At 39.9% G+C, this 17699-nt stretch overlaps 1 protein-coding gene across 2 annotated transcripts in view; it reads right to left on the bottom strand.

Moving 5' to 3' along the window:
• Positions 1-4950: 4950 nt before the first annotated feature.
• The window catches only part of PUS7 (pseudouridine synthase 7), a 50906-nt gene continuing 38157 nt past the window's right edge, over positions 4951-17699 (bottom strand). The window contains exons 13-17 of one of the 2 annotated variants that reach the window (XM_043965137.1): positions 16452-16578; positions 15197-15298; positions 12156-12285; positions 10298-10389; positions 4951-5429 (exon numbers count right to left, since the gene is read on the bottom strand). In XM_043965137.1, coding sequence (XP_043821072.1) covers positions 5293-5429; positions 10298-10389; positions 12156-12285; positions 15197-15298; positions 16452-16578 — 588 coding nt within the window. In that variant the 3' untranslated portion in view covers positions 4951-5292. The remainder of the gene's footprint in view (positions 5430-10297; positions 10390-12155; positions 12286-15196; positions 15299-16451; positions 16579-17699) is intronic. The other variant, XM_043965139.1, reaches the window with a different exon arrangement.

Below are 17699 nucleotides of genomic sequence, written 5' to 3'. Positions count from 1 at the left end.
AAAGCTGGGGTAAGGAATCTACCTAGGACAGATGCTGCACCCAGGTCAAAGCAGTTTGAGAACACCAGCAGATGAGAGGGAGCGCTGGGGCCCTCCAGTGCTGGAGACATGAGTTTCCTTGTCCTGTGCATGCCTCAAAACCAGGGTCTTCTACATGTGTACCCATTTTCCCACTGATAATGTGTGTAGTCTTGGGAAAGTGAACTCTAGACACTGTTACTATTATTCTCGTGCCGTCCCAATAAATGCCTTTGCTTTGAACTAAAAAAAAAAAAAAAAAGGCAAAACAACCCACACACAGTAAACTCATTCATTATTCATAAAAATATGGCAGGTGAGTTGATTAAACAAGGTGAACAATGTCATTTAAACAAAAACTTTACTGTAGTGGAAATTAGATGGCTCATATGTCCAGGTCTGAATGGGGCAGGAGGGAGATTTTACATGTTGAAAATGGTCTTTGTGAATAGTAAGTAAAGAATGCAGAAAACTGATTAGTCTAGGCTAGAAAGAACAGGGGTGGGTGGGTGGGTGTCAGTCTGAGAAGAAAGTGGGGGTATTGTTCTCCACACAGTCACCGTTTGTGTGAAGGCAGCGCTAACTGGTTGTAGCTGGAGTTGTTCCAAGTAAAGAAAGAAAGCGGGCCCCACGTGAACTAAATGCCTTTTGCCTTTCCCAGTCATTACTGCTCTGTAATGATCTCCACTCTATTCAGCTCCTGTTCTCAACTGATGACATTCCTACACTTCACAACAAGCCTGGCTTGCCATGGAAATCAAGCCCTGGCTAGGGCTCTCACTTTGGACTGTTGCATTGTGGACTTGATATAATAAGCTAGTTTACACATGGTTTCATAAAGATTAGCTGTTGAGTTTTTCATCTCTTCTCCAGGTTGCCTAGCCCATGAGTCTGGAGATTTGTTTGCCTACTCAGAGGTAACAAAGGGAGGAAGATGAAAGTAAGACAGGAAACAAGAAAGGCAGGACAAACAACACAAATGGACCACAACACAAATCACTAAAAAAAAAGATTATATAACTCATGAAACAAAGTCCCCCTTAGAAAATGGTAACTTGAAAGGAAGATGACTTTGCTGATTTATCTCATCCTCCCTTTGCATTGTCTTCAGTGATTTGTTCCAAGTTTCTAGGGCTAATGAATTTCCTTAGTTTTATAATAGTTCTAGGGGGATGCCCTGAATCATCATGTATCAGCAATGCTGAGTGGAATAAGCTATACATTATTTCTTACCACCATTAAAATGAGATCATAGAGTTACTTGGTCCTACTTGGTGACCAAAGGAACATACACTAATTGGTTCCCAAGTAGGACAAAGTAAATGTATGATCTCATTTTATGGCGGTATGGATTTGTGTGTGTGTATCCATATATACGTACCCACATACACACACACTTAAATGTATGTAAATATGTGTATGTATCTATGCGCACACATATATGCATGTGTGTATGTGTTGACATATATTTATATCCTCACAAAATAGACTGCCTTAAGACTTTTCTTAAGTTCCTTCCCTACAAATTTTGATTTGCATAAGTACTGATGCATTTTATTAGAGATAAAATTTTTCAGTTCTTTTAGCTAAGAGAACCCCCAAATAAAATTACAATGTAATGAACAATGGACCCAGAGTCAGAAGGTGAGTCACTAGGTAGGGAGTGAGGCCTGATTGCCGCTTACTAGCTGTGTGATCATGGTTATTGCTTAATTCTTTTTTTTTTTTTAAAGTGAGGCAATTGGGGTTAAGTGACTTGCCCAGGGTCACACAGCTAGTGTTAAGTGTCTGAGCCTGGATTTGAACTCAGGTACTCCTGACTCCAGGGCCTGTGCTTTATCCACTGCGCCACCTAGCTGCCCCGCTTAATTCTTTTGAGTTGAAGTTCCCCATCTGTAAAATGGGAATGAATATTTGTAATAAGTCTATAGAGTCATTTTGAGCAAGTCACTTTGTAATCTGTGATAAGTAGGGCATATGGCCAGGTAGGTGGTACAATGGATAGAGAGCTGGGCCTGGAGTCAGGTAGACAAGTTCAAATGACCTTAGATACTTGCCTAGCTATGTGACCCAGGGCAAGTCACAAGCTTTATCAGTTTCCTCATTTGTAAAAAAAAAAAAAATGAGGATAATAATAGCATCTACCTTCCAGGGTTGTAGTGAGGAATAAATGAGATAATAATTGCAAAAGCACAGTGCCCGGCACATAGTAGGTGCTATATAAATGTTAGCTTTTATTATTGTAATTATAATCTAGGAAAACATAGGCTATTACTGTAGATAAATATTTGATTAGTAAGTCCAAAGAAGGAAGGAAAACCTGTTATCATTGCTAAGTGCAGTGTGAACCCTTCAGGACAAGAGATTTTTTAAAAAGGCCTACAAAGATAGTTCAATGTGAGGTATTTTTGCTTCACTGACTTCTCATCATGTGCTCACTATTGGTGGGGAGGGGAAAAAGGGACCTTCAATTTACTTCAACAAACAAAAAATTATAGGAGCCTATCTCTCTGCCATTACACTGGACACAAAATTCTCATCTGCACTCCATTTCAGTTAATCACATGGCTCATTAACACAACCAAAAAAGAAACAGGCACTGACCCATTTGTTTAATTTTAGAAATGATAGAAAAATCAAACGAACACAAATGCAACATGATGCTAGAAAGGCTAATTTATTCCTCCATGTCTTTTCATGTCAGAAAACTTATCATGTTTTCCATTGTCAGCAATGGCAACACTGAACACAAGTGTTGAGATGAACTCTTGGTATTTCTAGTTACCTTTCCCTCCCTTTATCTTTCTAAAAGTATCTGTGTCTATGCAGAGTCCTCAACATAAAAATACCTGTAATAAAAATTATACCTTAAACTGATAAAAACAGCTATTCATTTACAAGTCAAAAAGCCCTGTCACAGTAGAATCCTCTAACACACAGATACAAAAGCTTTTGTACAAATATGGGGTGACTCAAAAGCCCTTTATGCTGAAAATGTCTTACTTGCCTTCTGAATCTTCCCTGACTTTGGACAAACAAGCAATTCTTAGATAATGGAATCAATGCTGTACCTACAACCAACCAAGAGTTGACCATTGTGACTTCAGTACAAGTGAATTTATATTTATAATGATGGGGGAAGAGGGATGTTAGACCCATTCTTCATGTATCCTACCTGTTATTTGTTATTCCTAACAGTTTAAGTAGCTCTTAGCTCTACTTCTTTTTTTTTCCTTTCCATAAAAGTATTTTATCATTTTCCAGCTACATGTAGAGACAGTTCTCAACATCTGCCCTTACAAGATTTCTAGTTTCAAATTTCTCTCCCTCCCTCCCCTTCCTTCCCCCTCCCCAAGACAGCAAGCAATCTGACATAGGCCATATATGCACAATCACATCAAACATACTTCTGCACTAGTCATGCCGTGAAAGAAGAATCAGAGCAAAAAGGAAAAACAACAACAACAAAATAGAAATAGTATAATTCAATCTGCATCTAGATTCCAAAGTTCTTTTTTTTCTGGATTGGGAGAACATTTCCCATCATGAGTCCTTTGGAACTATCTTGGACCACTGTATTGTTGAGAAGTGTCAAGTCTATCACAGTTGATCAACACACAATGTTGTTGATAGTAGCTCTACCACTTCTACAATATCCTTTTCAACTCCTATGTAGAGTAAAAATCCTTGCTCTCTTTAAGGAAATATTAAACCCCTAAAATCTCTACCTTCATCCAAGACCATTTTTCTTACTGAAAGCAAATAGAGCTGCGTTGCACCTTTTTGTCCCATCCAGACCAGTAAGATCATCTCTGCTTGGAATGCTCTGCGAGGAAATGTCTCCTACCACTAGCAACTGGTCTAAAGTGATAGCCTCAAGCAGCTAGGTGGCTCAGTGGATAAAGTACCAGCACTAGATTCAGGAGGACCTGAGTTCAAGTCCAGCCTCAGACACTTGACACTTACTAGCTGTGTGACCCTGGGCAAGTCACTTAACCTTCATTGCCCCACCAAAAAAAAAAAAAAAAGTGATAGCCTCAGAGAGTTGTGGGAGGGCACCAAGAGGTTATGAAGCTTGTTCTGAGTGGAACAGCCAGTACACTTTTTTTGGGGGGGGGGGCTAGAAACCGAGTCTTTAGTTAATCAGTTAATAAACAGTAAGTGCCTATTATGTGCCAGCTATTGTGCTAAGGATACAAAAAAAGCCAGAGTCCCTGTTCTCAAGGAGCTCACAGTCTGATAGGGATGACAACATACAAATAATTATGTACAAACAAGGTATATACAGGATAAAGTGGAAATAATTAACAGAGGAAGGGCACTAGAATTAAGGGAGACCAGGAAAGGCTTCCAGTAAAAAGTAGGATTTTTAGCTGAAACTTGAAGGTAGGCAGGAGTCGGGGATGAGGACTGAGGCATGCAGGACAGTCAGTGAAGACACCCAGAATCAGGAGATGGAGGCTCTTGTTCTAGGAATAGCAAGGAGGCCTGTCACTGAATCTCAGAGAATCTGGGGGACAGAGGATGGTTATGGATGGGTGTAGCTCCCTGCATCTAAGCCTTCCTTCTATTCTGTATGTATTTTTGTAGGTAGCTACTTATTTACACACTGTCTCCCTCATTATCATGTAAGCTCCTTGAAGTTAGGGACTTTTCATTTTTGCCTTTCTTTGTATTCCCAGTGCTTAGGCACAATGTCTGGTACACAGAAACATTTTTTTTTGGTGAATCCAGGGCTGGTGCTCTATCCACTGTGCCACCTAGCTGCCCCTAACACTTTCTTTTTTATTTTATTTTTTTGGTGGGGCAATGGGGGTTAAGTCACTTGCCCAGGGTTACACAGCTAGTTAGTGTCAAATGTCTGAGGCTGAATTTGAACTCAAGTCCTCCTGAATCCAGTGCTGGTGCTTTATCCACTGTGCCACCTAGCTACCCCACATGGAAACACTCAATAAATGTTTGTGGATTTATTGATTACTCCACTCCCACCTGTGTGTTAGTATGATTGTGCATGTGTGTGTGTGTGTATGTGTGAGAAGACACAAAATAAACCAACCAATTTTTTGTTTTGAATTTTAGTTAAGCTCTCCAGAGTTTGTACATTTGTACAAATGTTGCAAATTATTGATTTAAGCTAATAAAAACTTGAAAAAAGTACAAATAGACTTTTAATACAAATGATCAAAACCCACATAGGGTTTGTGCTAAGAGGACAAAGAAGAGTGAACCAGGATGCTGACACTTTCCCCCATAACTGGACCTTCAGAGAGAGCATCAGCGGAGCCAAGTAGTATTCAGCTGTGTCTGGTTCTTGATGCTCGTGTCCATTTTTAGTACTTCTCGAATGGCCATTGTTGCATATGTCGAAGGGGGGAGTGAGAAATCCATCTTCAGGGCCCTGTATTTGCCTTCTGTCACCCAAGAAAGAAGAGAAGAGTCAGGAAAATAAAGGTGGCCATGAATGAGCTAGAGGGTCATATAATCTCTACACATAGACAAGCAAAAAACAGTGGCAATTCCCTCCTCTTCCAACCACCAGAATGCCTTATTGTATACTGAGGCAGCCCTCTGGTGCATCTGTATGAGAGAGAAGCATGGAGGAGAGATCTGTAAATGTATACTCTAGGTGTTTATCTATGGTAATTCGACCTCAGAACTTTCTTGGCACCTTTAAGTGCCAGAAGAACAAGGAATAAATAGAAAACAAAAGCGTGTGAGGATTATCTTGACATGAAACAACATACTTTTTCCTTTAACTGGGGCATAATGAAAAACAAAAAATTAATTCAAAAGGGAGAGCTCTGAGGAGAGTCAATTTTGATGTTAGGAAATGAAAAACCCATTCTGAAAACTGTTCCTGGCCTCCCACCAAAATTCACTGCTCTCTAGGGCAGATACAATTCCACCTCCCGTATCACTTATTTGTTCTATGCTCCTCTTAACTCCTTTCTCACTGGGTTTTGTGTTAGTTCCAAACTGGTACTGATCCAATTCACAAATGCAAGCCACCCTGACATATGAAATACTGAACAAAAGGCCTCAAAGGAATAGGGACCTGTTGACCATACTTATAGGATGCTTTAAAGATTCTTTTTTTTTTTTTGGTTGTTTTTTGGTGGGGCAATGGGGGTTAAGTGACTCGCAAAGGGTCACACAGCTAGTAAGTATTAAGTGTCTGAGGCTGGATTTGAATTTAGGTCCTCCTGAATCCAGGGCCAGTGTTTTATCCACTGTACCACCTAGCTGCCCCCTGCTTTAAAGATTCTTACCCAAGAGTGTTATGAGTTAAATCAGAAATTTGGTCCATGAACAAACTGTGGCAACTCTGTTCTTTGTTTTGCATTATGGTACATTATGAGCTAATGGCTAAGCAGTATAAAGATGGAGAAAGAACTTCCCAGTAATAGTCACACCCACATCAATTGCTTATTATTCCACATACTTGGCACTCATCGCTATTTTTTGCTTTGTGTTTCTAAACCACCAGAAAAGAGCCCCCTATTTTCAAAATGATGACTTCATCTAGATGAGTTTGCACCTGGGTCCAAATGACTCCATCACAGATAAAATGCTTTTGCATCTTTTCATTCAGTAGCAGAAGCAGCAAGCATTCCAATCTTTGGCAAATCCAATTTTGAAAACTGTTCCTGGCCTCCCACCATTACAATGCCTGAAGACTCCAAAATACAGATCTAGGATGGTGGTGACAGATAATACTTTACTTCTCCTCCACTGCTTTAGAAACCCTGGGGAATTGAACACAACTGGCTGGCACACCTCGGGGAATGATTCCTTCCATGCAAAAAGGGAAAGCTGGGAAAGCCATTCTCAGAACTGCTCCATGCTCTTACATCCCATTAAGCTGCACTTAACTCCAACTCCAAAATTTGCATTATCTCCATTTCCAGCCCTCTTGGGGCCTTGTTCAGCTATAAATAATAATATCCTTCAGGAAATATTATTTGGATATACAGCATAAGTTCTAGAAGTATTTGAGTTCATTGTCCTCTTCCCTCCCTTGTATAGCGTGTAGCTTGACCTAAGAATCCTTCATTTGCAGAGGAATTTGCTATTTAGTGTAGGGGGGAAAAAAATCCTACAAACCTAAAAAAATACCACTAATTCGAGGCAGCTAGGTGGCGCAGTGGATAAGGCACCAGCCCAGGATTCAGGAGGACCTGAGTTCAAATCCGGCCTCAGACCCTTGACACTTACTAGCTGTGTGACCCTGGGCAAGTCATTTAACGCCAATTGTCCCACAACAACAAAAAAAAAACCACTAATTCAATTCTGTGTTTTAGTTACTGATGTCTAGCCAGAATTAGGACACGGAGGTAGAAAACTACAGAAGAGAAGCTATTACATGGGTTGACAAAAGCAGTAGACATCTTGATCATTTCACACACACTCTTTTTGACAGTGAGAAAATTTGGGGGATGTACGAACTTGGCACAGTGAAAGGAGAGGCACCATTTTAAGAAAGATAACCATGACACTGGGAGGCAGCTCCACATAAGGCAAAGATCCAGGGACTTGGGAGTGAAAAAGCCTGCATTCAGGTCCCAGCTCTGAGAACACATGGCTAATGTCAAGGTCATGAACTTCCCTGAGCCCCTGTCCCCCATCCATAAAATGATGATGATGCTATCTTATTGGGGGTGGGGGGGAAGGAAGTGCTTTGTAAATGTTCAAGTTTTATATAAACAGGGGTTCTAAAGGAGACTCTGAATCCAGCACAGCCAGATTGTAGGCAGAGGTGGTGTAAAATAGAAACCTAAAATTAAAAACCTTAAGCCACCAACATTGAAAGCTAAAAAGGGAATATTGGTAAGAGAAAGAACTTGAACAAACCTCCATGATTTAGAGTTCCAAGGGACCTCAGAGGGGACTTTTGCACTAGACAAATGGTCAGACTCACAGAATATTCACTGTGACAGGTAGACTCCAGCAGAGTGCCCCCCTTCCCCCAAATCTGTGCTTACCCCTACGCTGTTTAACATTTTTTATCACTCACTTGGAGAAAAGCAAAGATGAAATACTCATCAAATAAGCAGCTGACACAAAGCTGGGAAGGATAGCAAAAAGAGGGATGGGCCATCTCAGAGGAGGTGAGGGGGTGGTCTCCTCTCACTGGAGGTCTTCAGGCAGAAGCTAGGCGACCATTTCTATGGGACACTGCTGTGGGGATTCCATTTCAGGTAGAGGTTTGACTAGATGGCCAATGAGGTTGCCTCAAACTTGAATAAGGAAGCCCTGGGTGTAAATCCCAACTTTCACACATAAGGGGCTTATGACCCCTGGCAAGTCACCTTACTGATTATCTCCAGGCCACTGGGCCTCAAAAGATGCACAATAATTACTGATCTACATCTGGAGAAGGAGGTTCTCTACTGAAAGTTCTATGTAGGTGGCAGCTAGGTGGCACAATGGATAAAGCTCTGGCCCTGCATTCAAATCCAGCCTCAGACACTTGATACTTAACTAGCTGTGTGACCCTGGGGAAGTCACTTAACCCCAATTGCCTCACCAAAAAACCCCAAAAACAAACAAAAAAACCCCATCTAGTTAAATAGTGAGCATTTCGATAACATTTGCTATATTGTTGTTGTCATAAATTATGAGGCCAGCCTCGTATGTGTGACCCTGGGCAAGTCACTTAAACTCCATTGCCCTACAAAAAAAAAAAAAAGTTCCTATGTACATAGATGAAATCAAGTCCAGACCAAGTAAGTATATAATCAGTTGGTCTCTTGGGCTTCTTTCAATTTATATCATTTAAATCAAGCCTTCCCATATTTCTTGGAATTCTTACATTGTTCCTCACGGTTTATAAAGAAAATATAGCTTACAGTGTTTTCAAGTTTGCAAAGTACTTTGCACGTTATCTCATCTAATCCTCACAACCATCAGGTGAGGCAGGTCCCATGATAGTCACTTTTTTACATAAAATTAAAGTAAGAGATAGAGAGAAGGTAAGTAACTTGCTCCAGGGGTAGGTAGTGAACACCTGAGGCAGGATTCAAACACAGGTCTTTTTTGTTTTGTTTTGTTTTTCCTTTTTGTAGGGCAATGAGGGTTAAGTGACTTGCCCAGGGTCACACGGGTAGTGACAAGTGTCTGAGGCCAAATTTGAACTCAAGTCCTCCTGAATCCAGAGCTGGTTCTTTATCCACTGCGCCACCCAGCTGCCCCCAGCACAGGTCTTTTTGACTCCAAATCTAGCACTCTAAGTACTAGGCCAACTTAAGTCATATATGCCAATTAATCTTTTTCTAATGACTAGACACATAGCTTCCAACCTTTTGCTATTATAAGTAGTGCTATTGGGGCAGCTAGGTGGCACAGTGGATAGAGCACTGGCCCTGGAGTCAGGAGTACTTGAGTTCAAATCTGGCCTCAGACACTTAACACTTACTAGCTGTGTGACCCTGGGCAAGTCACTTAACCCCCATTGCCTCACTAAAAACAACAACAAAAAAAACAAAACCAAAAAATAAGTAGTGGCATTATTGACTTTTTTTTGCGGGGCAATGGGGGTTAAGTCACTTGCCCAGGGTCACACAACTAGTAAGTGTCAAGTGTCTGAGGCCAGATTTGAACTCAGGTCCTCCTGAATCCAGGGCCAGCACTTTATCCACTGTCCCACCTAGCTGCCCCCTGACTTTTTATATAGAAAGATATTTTCTTCCTCTCAATCTCCCTGGGTATAAGCTTATATTGCTAAGTCAAAGGGTAAGAAGAACGTTGCATCTTTTCTTGTACAATTCCAAACTGCTTTCCAAAATGCCTTCCTTCAAGCAGTGGCTCATACCTTTACCCACACCCCTACATCTGTCCTGGAGGGGGAGTCAAAACATTTCTTGCTCCCTTCTGGCACCTTCAGATTTTCTTTCTACCCCCATCATTCAGCACTGTCTTCTCTGAAGTTTACAATACCAAAGTATTAAGTCCAAATTGGTCCTCAGGTCGTCAGCACCTGACTTATCATTCTGCTCTCCTTTCCCTTATACTATGTGACTTCAGTATCCATGTTATCGCCTGTAAATTCTTGATTTTCAGTCTCCTTGTAATTGTGACCTACTGTTTAACTCCACTCCAAACACAGGATTGTCACATACTGCATTGTCATTATTACCTACAAGAGTTCCATTCCTCTCTAAGTGTCTGAGGCTGGATTTGATCTCAGGTCCTCCTGACTCCAGGGCCAGTGCTCTATCCACTGTGCCACCTAGCTGCCCCAAAATGCTCACTATTTAAAGGCAGAGGTAACCCTACTTACCAGCAGCAAACACAGGTGGTGCTTTTCCTTCTAGGTTGTCCAAATCTGTGTTGAAAAGTGGAATTCTAGGATCATCGTAGGAAACAACCTCCCTTTAAAAATATATACATAAGGGTATTAATTTGAATACAAAGTCTCATTTGGGAGAAGAAGCACTTCACTCTTAAATCTTTTTAAATTTTTTTTTTTTTTTTAGTGAGGCAATTGGGGTTAAGTGACTTGCCCAGGGTCACACAGCTAGTAAATGTTAAGTGTCTGAGGCCGGATTTGAACTCAGGTACTCTTGACTCCAGGGCCGGTGCTCTATTCACTGCGCCATCTAGCTGCCCCACTCTTAAATCTTTAAAGTGACCAGGTGGCTGAATTTGCAATAAAACATTAAATGAAAGATTTTCAATAACAGAATTGGGGTAGGCTTCAAATATACCTCCATCAAACAACTGACAGGCATTAAAGTATTTTAAAACACATTAAAATGGGAGAGGTATCTTCCTGTCTCTCTGTTCCCTCTCCCACCCACAGGTCTATGGAAGTCTATATTAAGCTTCATTTTTAAATGGCTGAGACAAAATTTAACCTAGGCATTTAAAATTTTCTTCATTGGGGGAAAAAACCTCACTAGAGAGTACCGTTCTCTGGAACAGCACAGGAGGAAGTAGGCATTGAACAGTGGCATGATCTAAATTTTAGTTTCAGGTCTTTGATCCGAAACCTCCAATAGGCAATATGGAGGCTGTAGTAGAAAAATAGCCAATGGAAAAAGTATGAAGTGTTGCTTTATTCAATATAGTCAACCGCAAATTTCTAGTGTCCTGGAAACTGGAAATCCAAGATTTTGTTATGGGCCTGGGGTACCTCAGAAGTTTTCTGGGGGAAATCAAGCTTCTCTTTGAGAAGCTAAACCAAAGGACAGACACGCCTAAAGAGATAAGTGGCACCCAAATGGGAACTGAGTTAACTCCAGGACCACCACCCTACATTCCAGTTTCCCCCACCCCTCGGGGAGATTAGACCTACATGTGGCTGCTGCCTGAGTGGTGCCAGGGAGATGGAGGTAACTCCAGAGATTGGAGCCGCCTCTCACGGCCCACCACCAGTGGGGGGCATCCCACCCTTGGGTGATGACCCCCAATAAGGGAATTTTCCACAGTCAGATGATCACCCCATTGGTCCTCTATAAAAGTATTTGCCTTTCTCCTGCTCGAGGACTAAGTCTCTGTGCCATGCCTTCTCCCTATGAGAAGAAGTCCAAGGACTTCTCTCTTGGTTTCCTTTCTCTAGTGTCCAAATAAAATATTATTTTATTCTAATTGGATTTGTGTGCGAGAGGGTGTAATTCTTTAAAGAGGAATTCCTAAGGACTCTAACATCCCAACCAGTTTCCCCATAAGTTTCAATATATCCCAATTACTAGAAATAAAATTTTTGACAATGACAGGTATTTAAGTATTTTTAAATGGATTAAAATACAAGAGGAATCTTCCTCCCTCTCTGTCTCCTTCCACCCACCAGGTACCTGACATGAAAACTACTAGATGTTTCAGTAGATAAAAACTATTTAGGGCTGTTTCAGCCAATTAGAAATAAGAGGATTCTTTTTCTTACAGATTTATTAAACCAAATTTAGGTTTTCTGCAGCAGGGAAAGACTTTATGCTCTAAACACCTCTTGCACAGAATAATGTTACTCTAACATTAAGTAAGTCTCCTTTGTGTTTGCCTGCCATTCCAAAAGTTTATTTGTTTCTAGGTTTACTTAGAAACATTAAATGATGAAAATATGAAAAATTTTTCTAAGTATTGTCAATCTTACACAGTGGACACAATTTGATTTCATTCCACTCCAAAATATTACTCACCAGCTGACATTCTGAGGGCGAATAATGATTTTTCGGTAGGCACCCGATAAGGAATAATCTCGGATTTTATGTTTCATGTTGTCAATATTCAGATGGTCTGAAGCTAGCATTTCCTTATAAGTCTCACTGACTAAATAAAGCAAAACAGAAAAGAATCAAATGGAATGTAGAGTAACATGTTAAACCAGTATGCAAAGGATTAAAAATAAGTTTCATTGGACCCCCTTTGGAAAAAATCCATCTCCTTATTCTGTAAACATTAACACATTCTTAGCACTGCATATAAATGTATCTTCAAACTACCAGAATGAAAACACCTAGAATTACACTACCCCAAAGCAAGAAGAACAAAGAACTCATTATAGGTTTATGTTACAAAAGTTGAAAGTCAATTAACTTTTTGGAAATTAGAACACATTTTCTCATCCACATGCAGGTTAAACTAGATGTTTTCTGAGTCACTCTGTATCAGAGCTAGGGCTTGAACCCAGATATTACTGGTTTCTGGACCAACTCTCTATCCATTAGAGCACACTGCCTCTCTCAAACAGGTTGTACAGTAGCTGTGTATTTGGGCCTAGTAAGACATCACTCACAACTGATCATATCTGATTCCCTATGAACATTCCAGCAGATCCATATCCTTCCAACTAAAAAATTCAGCAGTGCTAAGTCCAGCAGAGACAATATTGGGATCCAGCAAATGGAGTGAGTAGGAAGCTAGTCACCACCTTTTCCTCTGCTCCCCTTCTAGTTTGGAGGTACATTAGCTAAAACTCCATTAGATAGAAGATGGAGGGGCTGACAAATGAGCTTTCATTTTATTTTTTTAAACCAGAGTACCCTGTGGTGATGGAAAGGCAGAAATATAAATCAAGCTTTCTGACCTTGAAGCCAAAACAGTATTCTTGGTAAGCAGCATTAACCTTGTGACTGTTATTTCAATCATTTAAATGGCATTTAAAAAATGACAGTTTGTGTAGATTCTTGAGGATGTTATAACAGCATAATCAATAGTAAAGGAAGATAACTTCCATTAGGAGTAGAGAATATGCACTGTGGAATATAGCAAACAGTCACGTTTTATTCATCTTCTATCACAATACACAGGGTATCCCAGAAGTCTTGGTGCAGTTTCAACATTTAACAGCATTAAGACTTCTGGAATACCCTGTATATGCTAGCAGAACCCCCTAGTGGTTAAACTACCAAGCAAAAATTCCTGTGTCACTTGTATTATTTCAGAGAAATAGTTATTCAATATTTTGTTCAAATTCTTTTTATTTTTTCCCTACTCTTTTCCTTTCATGTTAATAGAATTATAGAAGGGACAAGGAAATTCTGAATACAGAGCACCAGGGCTGAGGTATTTAGAACTGAAACTCAGCTCTGCCCTTATAAGGTGAAATTCTATTTCCAAGAATTCCAAATACTTCTGTGGCACTTAAGTTTAGTAATAAACCAAGCCTGTAGGGTAAAGGATTAAACTAGATCAGTGGTGCCCATTTAGTAATTCTCAACATCCTTAGGGTTTTCTCAATGATGGTCCAAGGAGTTCCTGCTAAAAATTATTTAACAGCATTTTAAGCAGTAAATTATGACAGAATATTTTGAGCACTATATAAATAATCCCATGGGTTCACAGAACAAAAAACACTGGTGGGGCAGCTAGGTGGCCCAGTGGATAGAACACCGGCCCTGGAGTCAGGAGGACCTGAGTTTAAATCTGGCCTCAGACACTTGATACTTACTAGCTGTGTGACTCTGGGCAAGTCACTTAATCCCAAGTGCCTCACCAAAAGAAAGAAAGAAACAAACAAAAACACCCACTGTGAACCAGAGATGTAGTTATAACTTGTTGCCTCTCAGAAGTAACATATTTAGATTTCTACATTAATCCCCCCTCTTTTAATTATCTCCTATTTATCCTGTATATGGCTTGGTTTGTATATATGTGTTTGTATGTCATCTCTGTGATTAGACTGAAAGTTCCTCGAGGGCAAGGACTGTTTGCCTCTTTTTGCATCCCCAGCCTTTAGCACAGTGCCTGGCACATAGGGGATGTTTCATAAATGTTTATAAATGAATTAATGAGGGGCAGCTAGGTGGTATAGTGGATAGAGCACTGGCCCTGGAGTCAGGAGTACCTGAGTTCAAATCTGACCTCAGACACGTAACACTTACAAGCTGTGTGACCCTGAGCAAGTCACTTAACCCCAATTGCCTCACCCCCCCCCAAAAAAAATCCCCCAAAACAAAATAAATGAATTAATGAATGAATTCTAGAGAACAAGAGGTATGGGGAGCACTTTATTTCTAAACCAAGGCTTATTTTATTGACTTTAGTTCACCTTTCAGTAGAGGCCATAGGCTATAATTCTATCCTTTAAAAAAAGCCCTTAAAACATAAGAAAATCACACAAGGATTATTTACTTAGTCCTAAGTGTGTGTGGGGCAATGAGGGTTAAGTGACTTGCCCAGGGTCATACAGCTAGTAAGTGTCAAATATCTGCGGCCGGATTTGAACTCAGGTACTCCTGAATCCAGGGCCAGTGCTTTATCCACTGCACCACCCAGCTGCCCCCCCAATAATTACTTTTTAAAAAAATATATATTTTCCTACTCTTAATCTACCCTGGTGAGCTACAAGGATTAGAAAATCTACATTAGCTACTTCCTGATTAACTTTATTTAACTAACCAAAAAGTAAATCAGTAACATAAAGATCACACAGAGGATCTGTATACATGCTAAATGCTTAATAAATACTTCATTCATTCAATCGATCAATCATTCATCCATTCCAACAAATATTTATTTAGTGTCTTTGTAAACAATGTTCTTTTATATCCACTTGAGTTTGGAAGTTCTGGGTCCCCAAATCAGCACATTAAAGTTAAAAAACTAAAGCAAGTGAATTTCTTTTGCCCTTCCCACTTAGCTTCTGAAAATGCTGCAGCTGGCTAAGACCTAAGAAAGCCTAATTATCTCTAAACACATATTTTTAGATTCTTAAAAAGAAAACAAAAGAGGAGCTTACTTTTATGTTTAGGGTAGATAACATCAAAACCAGGTAAAGGCATCACTACGTCATGGATGGTATAGGAATTAACATCTGCTTCTTCAATGTATGTGGCAGTAGCTACAAATTCAAAATATGCAAGAATTTAAGCAAACAAATATTCTTATCTCACCTTTCGGAAATCAGCTATTTTATGGGTATGCTCCGGGAAAGGGTGTTTTAAGAAAGGATCAGAGCTACTTTCCTTTTTCCTTTTTGAAAAGAATCCATCTGGAGACTGGTTAATGATTACAAGGCATCATAAAAGCTTCAAGAGGAAAGGAATGTTTTTGTGGACCATTTGTTTAATGGCAGTTTTGAATGAGTGGTTCTTTAAATCAGGAATTTTAAAATAGAATCAAGTTGACCAAAAATCTATCACAAAGTTCTGAGATCATTAAAACAAGATTTTGATTTTAAAAAAAAAGGAAAAAGAAAAAAAGACCCTATTGGTAAAGTTGTCCCAGATGAATATAATGGGGGAGGAGAGGAGGACCAAAGGAAAGTCAGCCTGTCTTTAAAGGATAAAGACCCACCACCACATTCGAAAATCATTTTACATAAGAATGAACCTCTACCTCACTGCCCCCCCCCCCCAAGAATAAACCTCTACATTGAGTATGGCTTAAACTTTGGCTTTACTAGCTATTTAGAGATGAAATTTCTATCTTAATGGAAAGGGGTCCAGTGTTGCATAGATCAGATTTCTGCTGTCCCACATACAGGTTGCCATCATGAGATGAAAAATAGGAAATGCTCCAGCCTGAGTTATTCTATGAGCCAAATGTAGAACTACAGTCTATGCCACAGTCATTATTAGTTGGAAAACTAGGTATATACTCAAAGTGTCCAAATAATAGAAAAGTGTTTTAAGATCCTCATGCAATCCTGCACTGGATAAAATGGTTTGAAGTCCATTAGATTTAATGTGGTTTTTTGTTTGTTTGTTTGTTTTTTTTAGTGAGGCAATTGGGGTTAAGTGACTTGCCCAGGGTCACACAGCTAGTAAGTGTTAAGTGTCTGAGGCCTGATTTGAACTCAGGTACTCCTGACTCCAGGGCCGGTGCTCTATCCACTGCGCCATCTAGCTGCCCCTAGATTTAATGTTTTAAAATACTAGACACGTGCTTTCTCAACTCAATTGCAAGGCTCAACTCAAAGCTGTAGTGCCCTAGTTACTGTATGTTCCAAGGCCAGGAGCAGAACACTAAGGCTGGCAACTTTGTCTTTTTACCTCCTTTAAGTACAAGATCCCCTGGAACAGGTTTCAGTCCATACTCTTCAATTCTCTTGCTCACCATGTTATTCCATACATAACTCTGATAACTATGAATATACATCAAACGATTATTTCTTGGTATCTGTAAAGAGGAAGAAATCAGCAAGACACAAAAACGAGTGAAGAAATTAGACATGGAAAGCATCTTTCAAATCATCTTAAGGGTTCTTAAATCTTTTTTGTTATGGACCCTTTGACAGACTGATGAAGCTTAGGGACCCCTTCTCAAATTAATGCATTAATTCTGCATTAAAATGCATTTAAATAAATAAAATTAAATTAATACGCTTAAAAGTAAACCAATTGGGGCAACTAGATGGCGCAGTGGATAGAGCACCGGCCCTGGAGTCAGGAGTACCTGAGTTCAAATCCGGCCTCAGACACTTAACACACTTACTAGCTGTGTGACCCTGGGCAAATCACTTAACTCCAACTGCCTCACTAAAAAAAAAACCAAGTAAACCAATTATCCTGAAACAGTTACCAAAATATTTTTTAAAAGCAAGTGCACAGACTAAAGATTAAGAACTTTTTTTTTTTAGTGAGGCAATTGGGGTTAAGTGACTTGCCCAGGGTCACACAGCCAGTAAGTGTTAAGTATCTGAGACCAGATTTGAACTCAGGTCCTCCTGACTCCAGGGCCAGTGCTTTATCCACTGTACCACCTAGCTGCCCCCAAGATTAAGAACTTTTGATAGATGATCACAACCATTCCTTCTTTTCCTTTTTCAGGGCAACGAGGGTCAAGTGACTTGCCCAGGGTCACACAGCTAGCAAGTATCAAGTATCTGAGGCTGGATTTGAACTCAGGCACTCCTGAATCCAAGGCCAGTGCTTTATCCACTGCACCACCTAGCTGCCCTCAACCATTCCTTCTTTATTGCTTGTTGTTCCTTAATATACTAAATTCTTATCTTTCAGGCTGACAAAAAACTTCCCAAATCCCTAATTCTCACTACATCCTACAGAAGTCTGCAAACAATTAACATTAATCTTTTTTTTAAATAGATGGAGATGCAGTAAAGCTGAAAGTATACAACAGTCATTTTCATCAGCTAATGATAAGGATGATGAATTGTTTGTAGGTTACATTCAAGTATACCAAATGCTATAATGATTTTTTTTAAAGTGAGGCAATTGGGGTTAAGTGACTTGCCTAGGGTCACACAGCTAGTAAGTGTTAAGTGTCTGAGGCCAGATTTG

This window comes from Dromiciops gliroides, chromosome 5, assembly GCF_019393635.1.
Source record: "Dromiciops gliroides isolate mDroGli1 chromosome 5, mDroGli1.pri, whole genome shotgun sequence".
In the NCBI taxonomy this organism is placed as follows: Eukaryota; Metazoa; Chordata; class Mammalia; order Microbiotheria; family Microbiotheriidae; genus Dromiciops; species Dromiciops gliroides.
The sequence above is the reverse complement of the archived record's forward strand: the minus strand, read 5'-3'. Positions and strand labels throughout refer to the sequence as shown.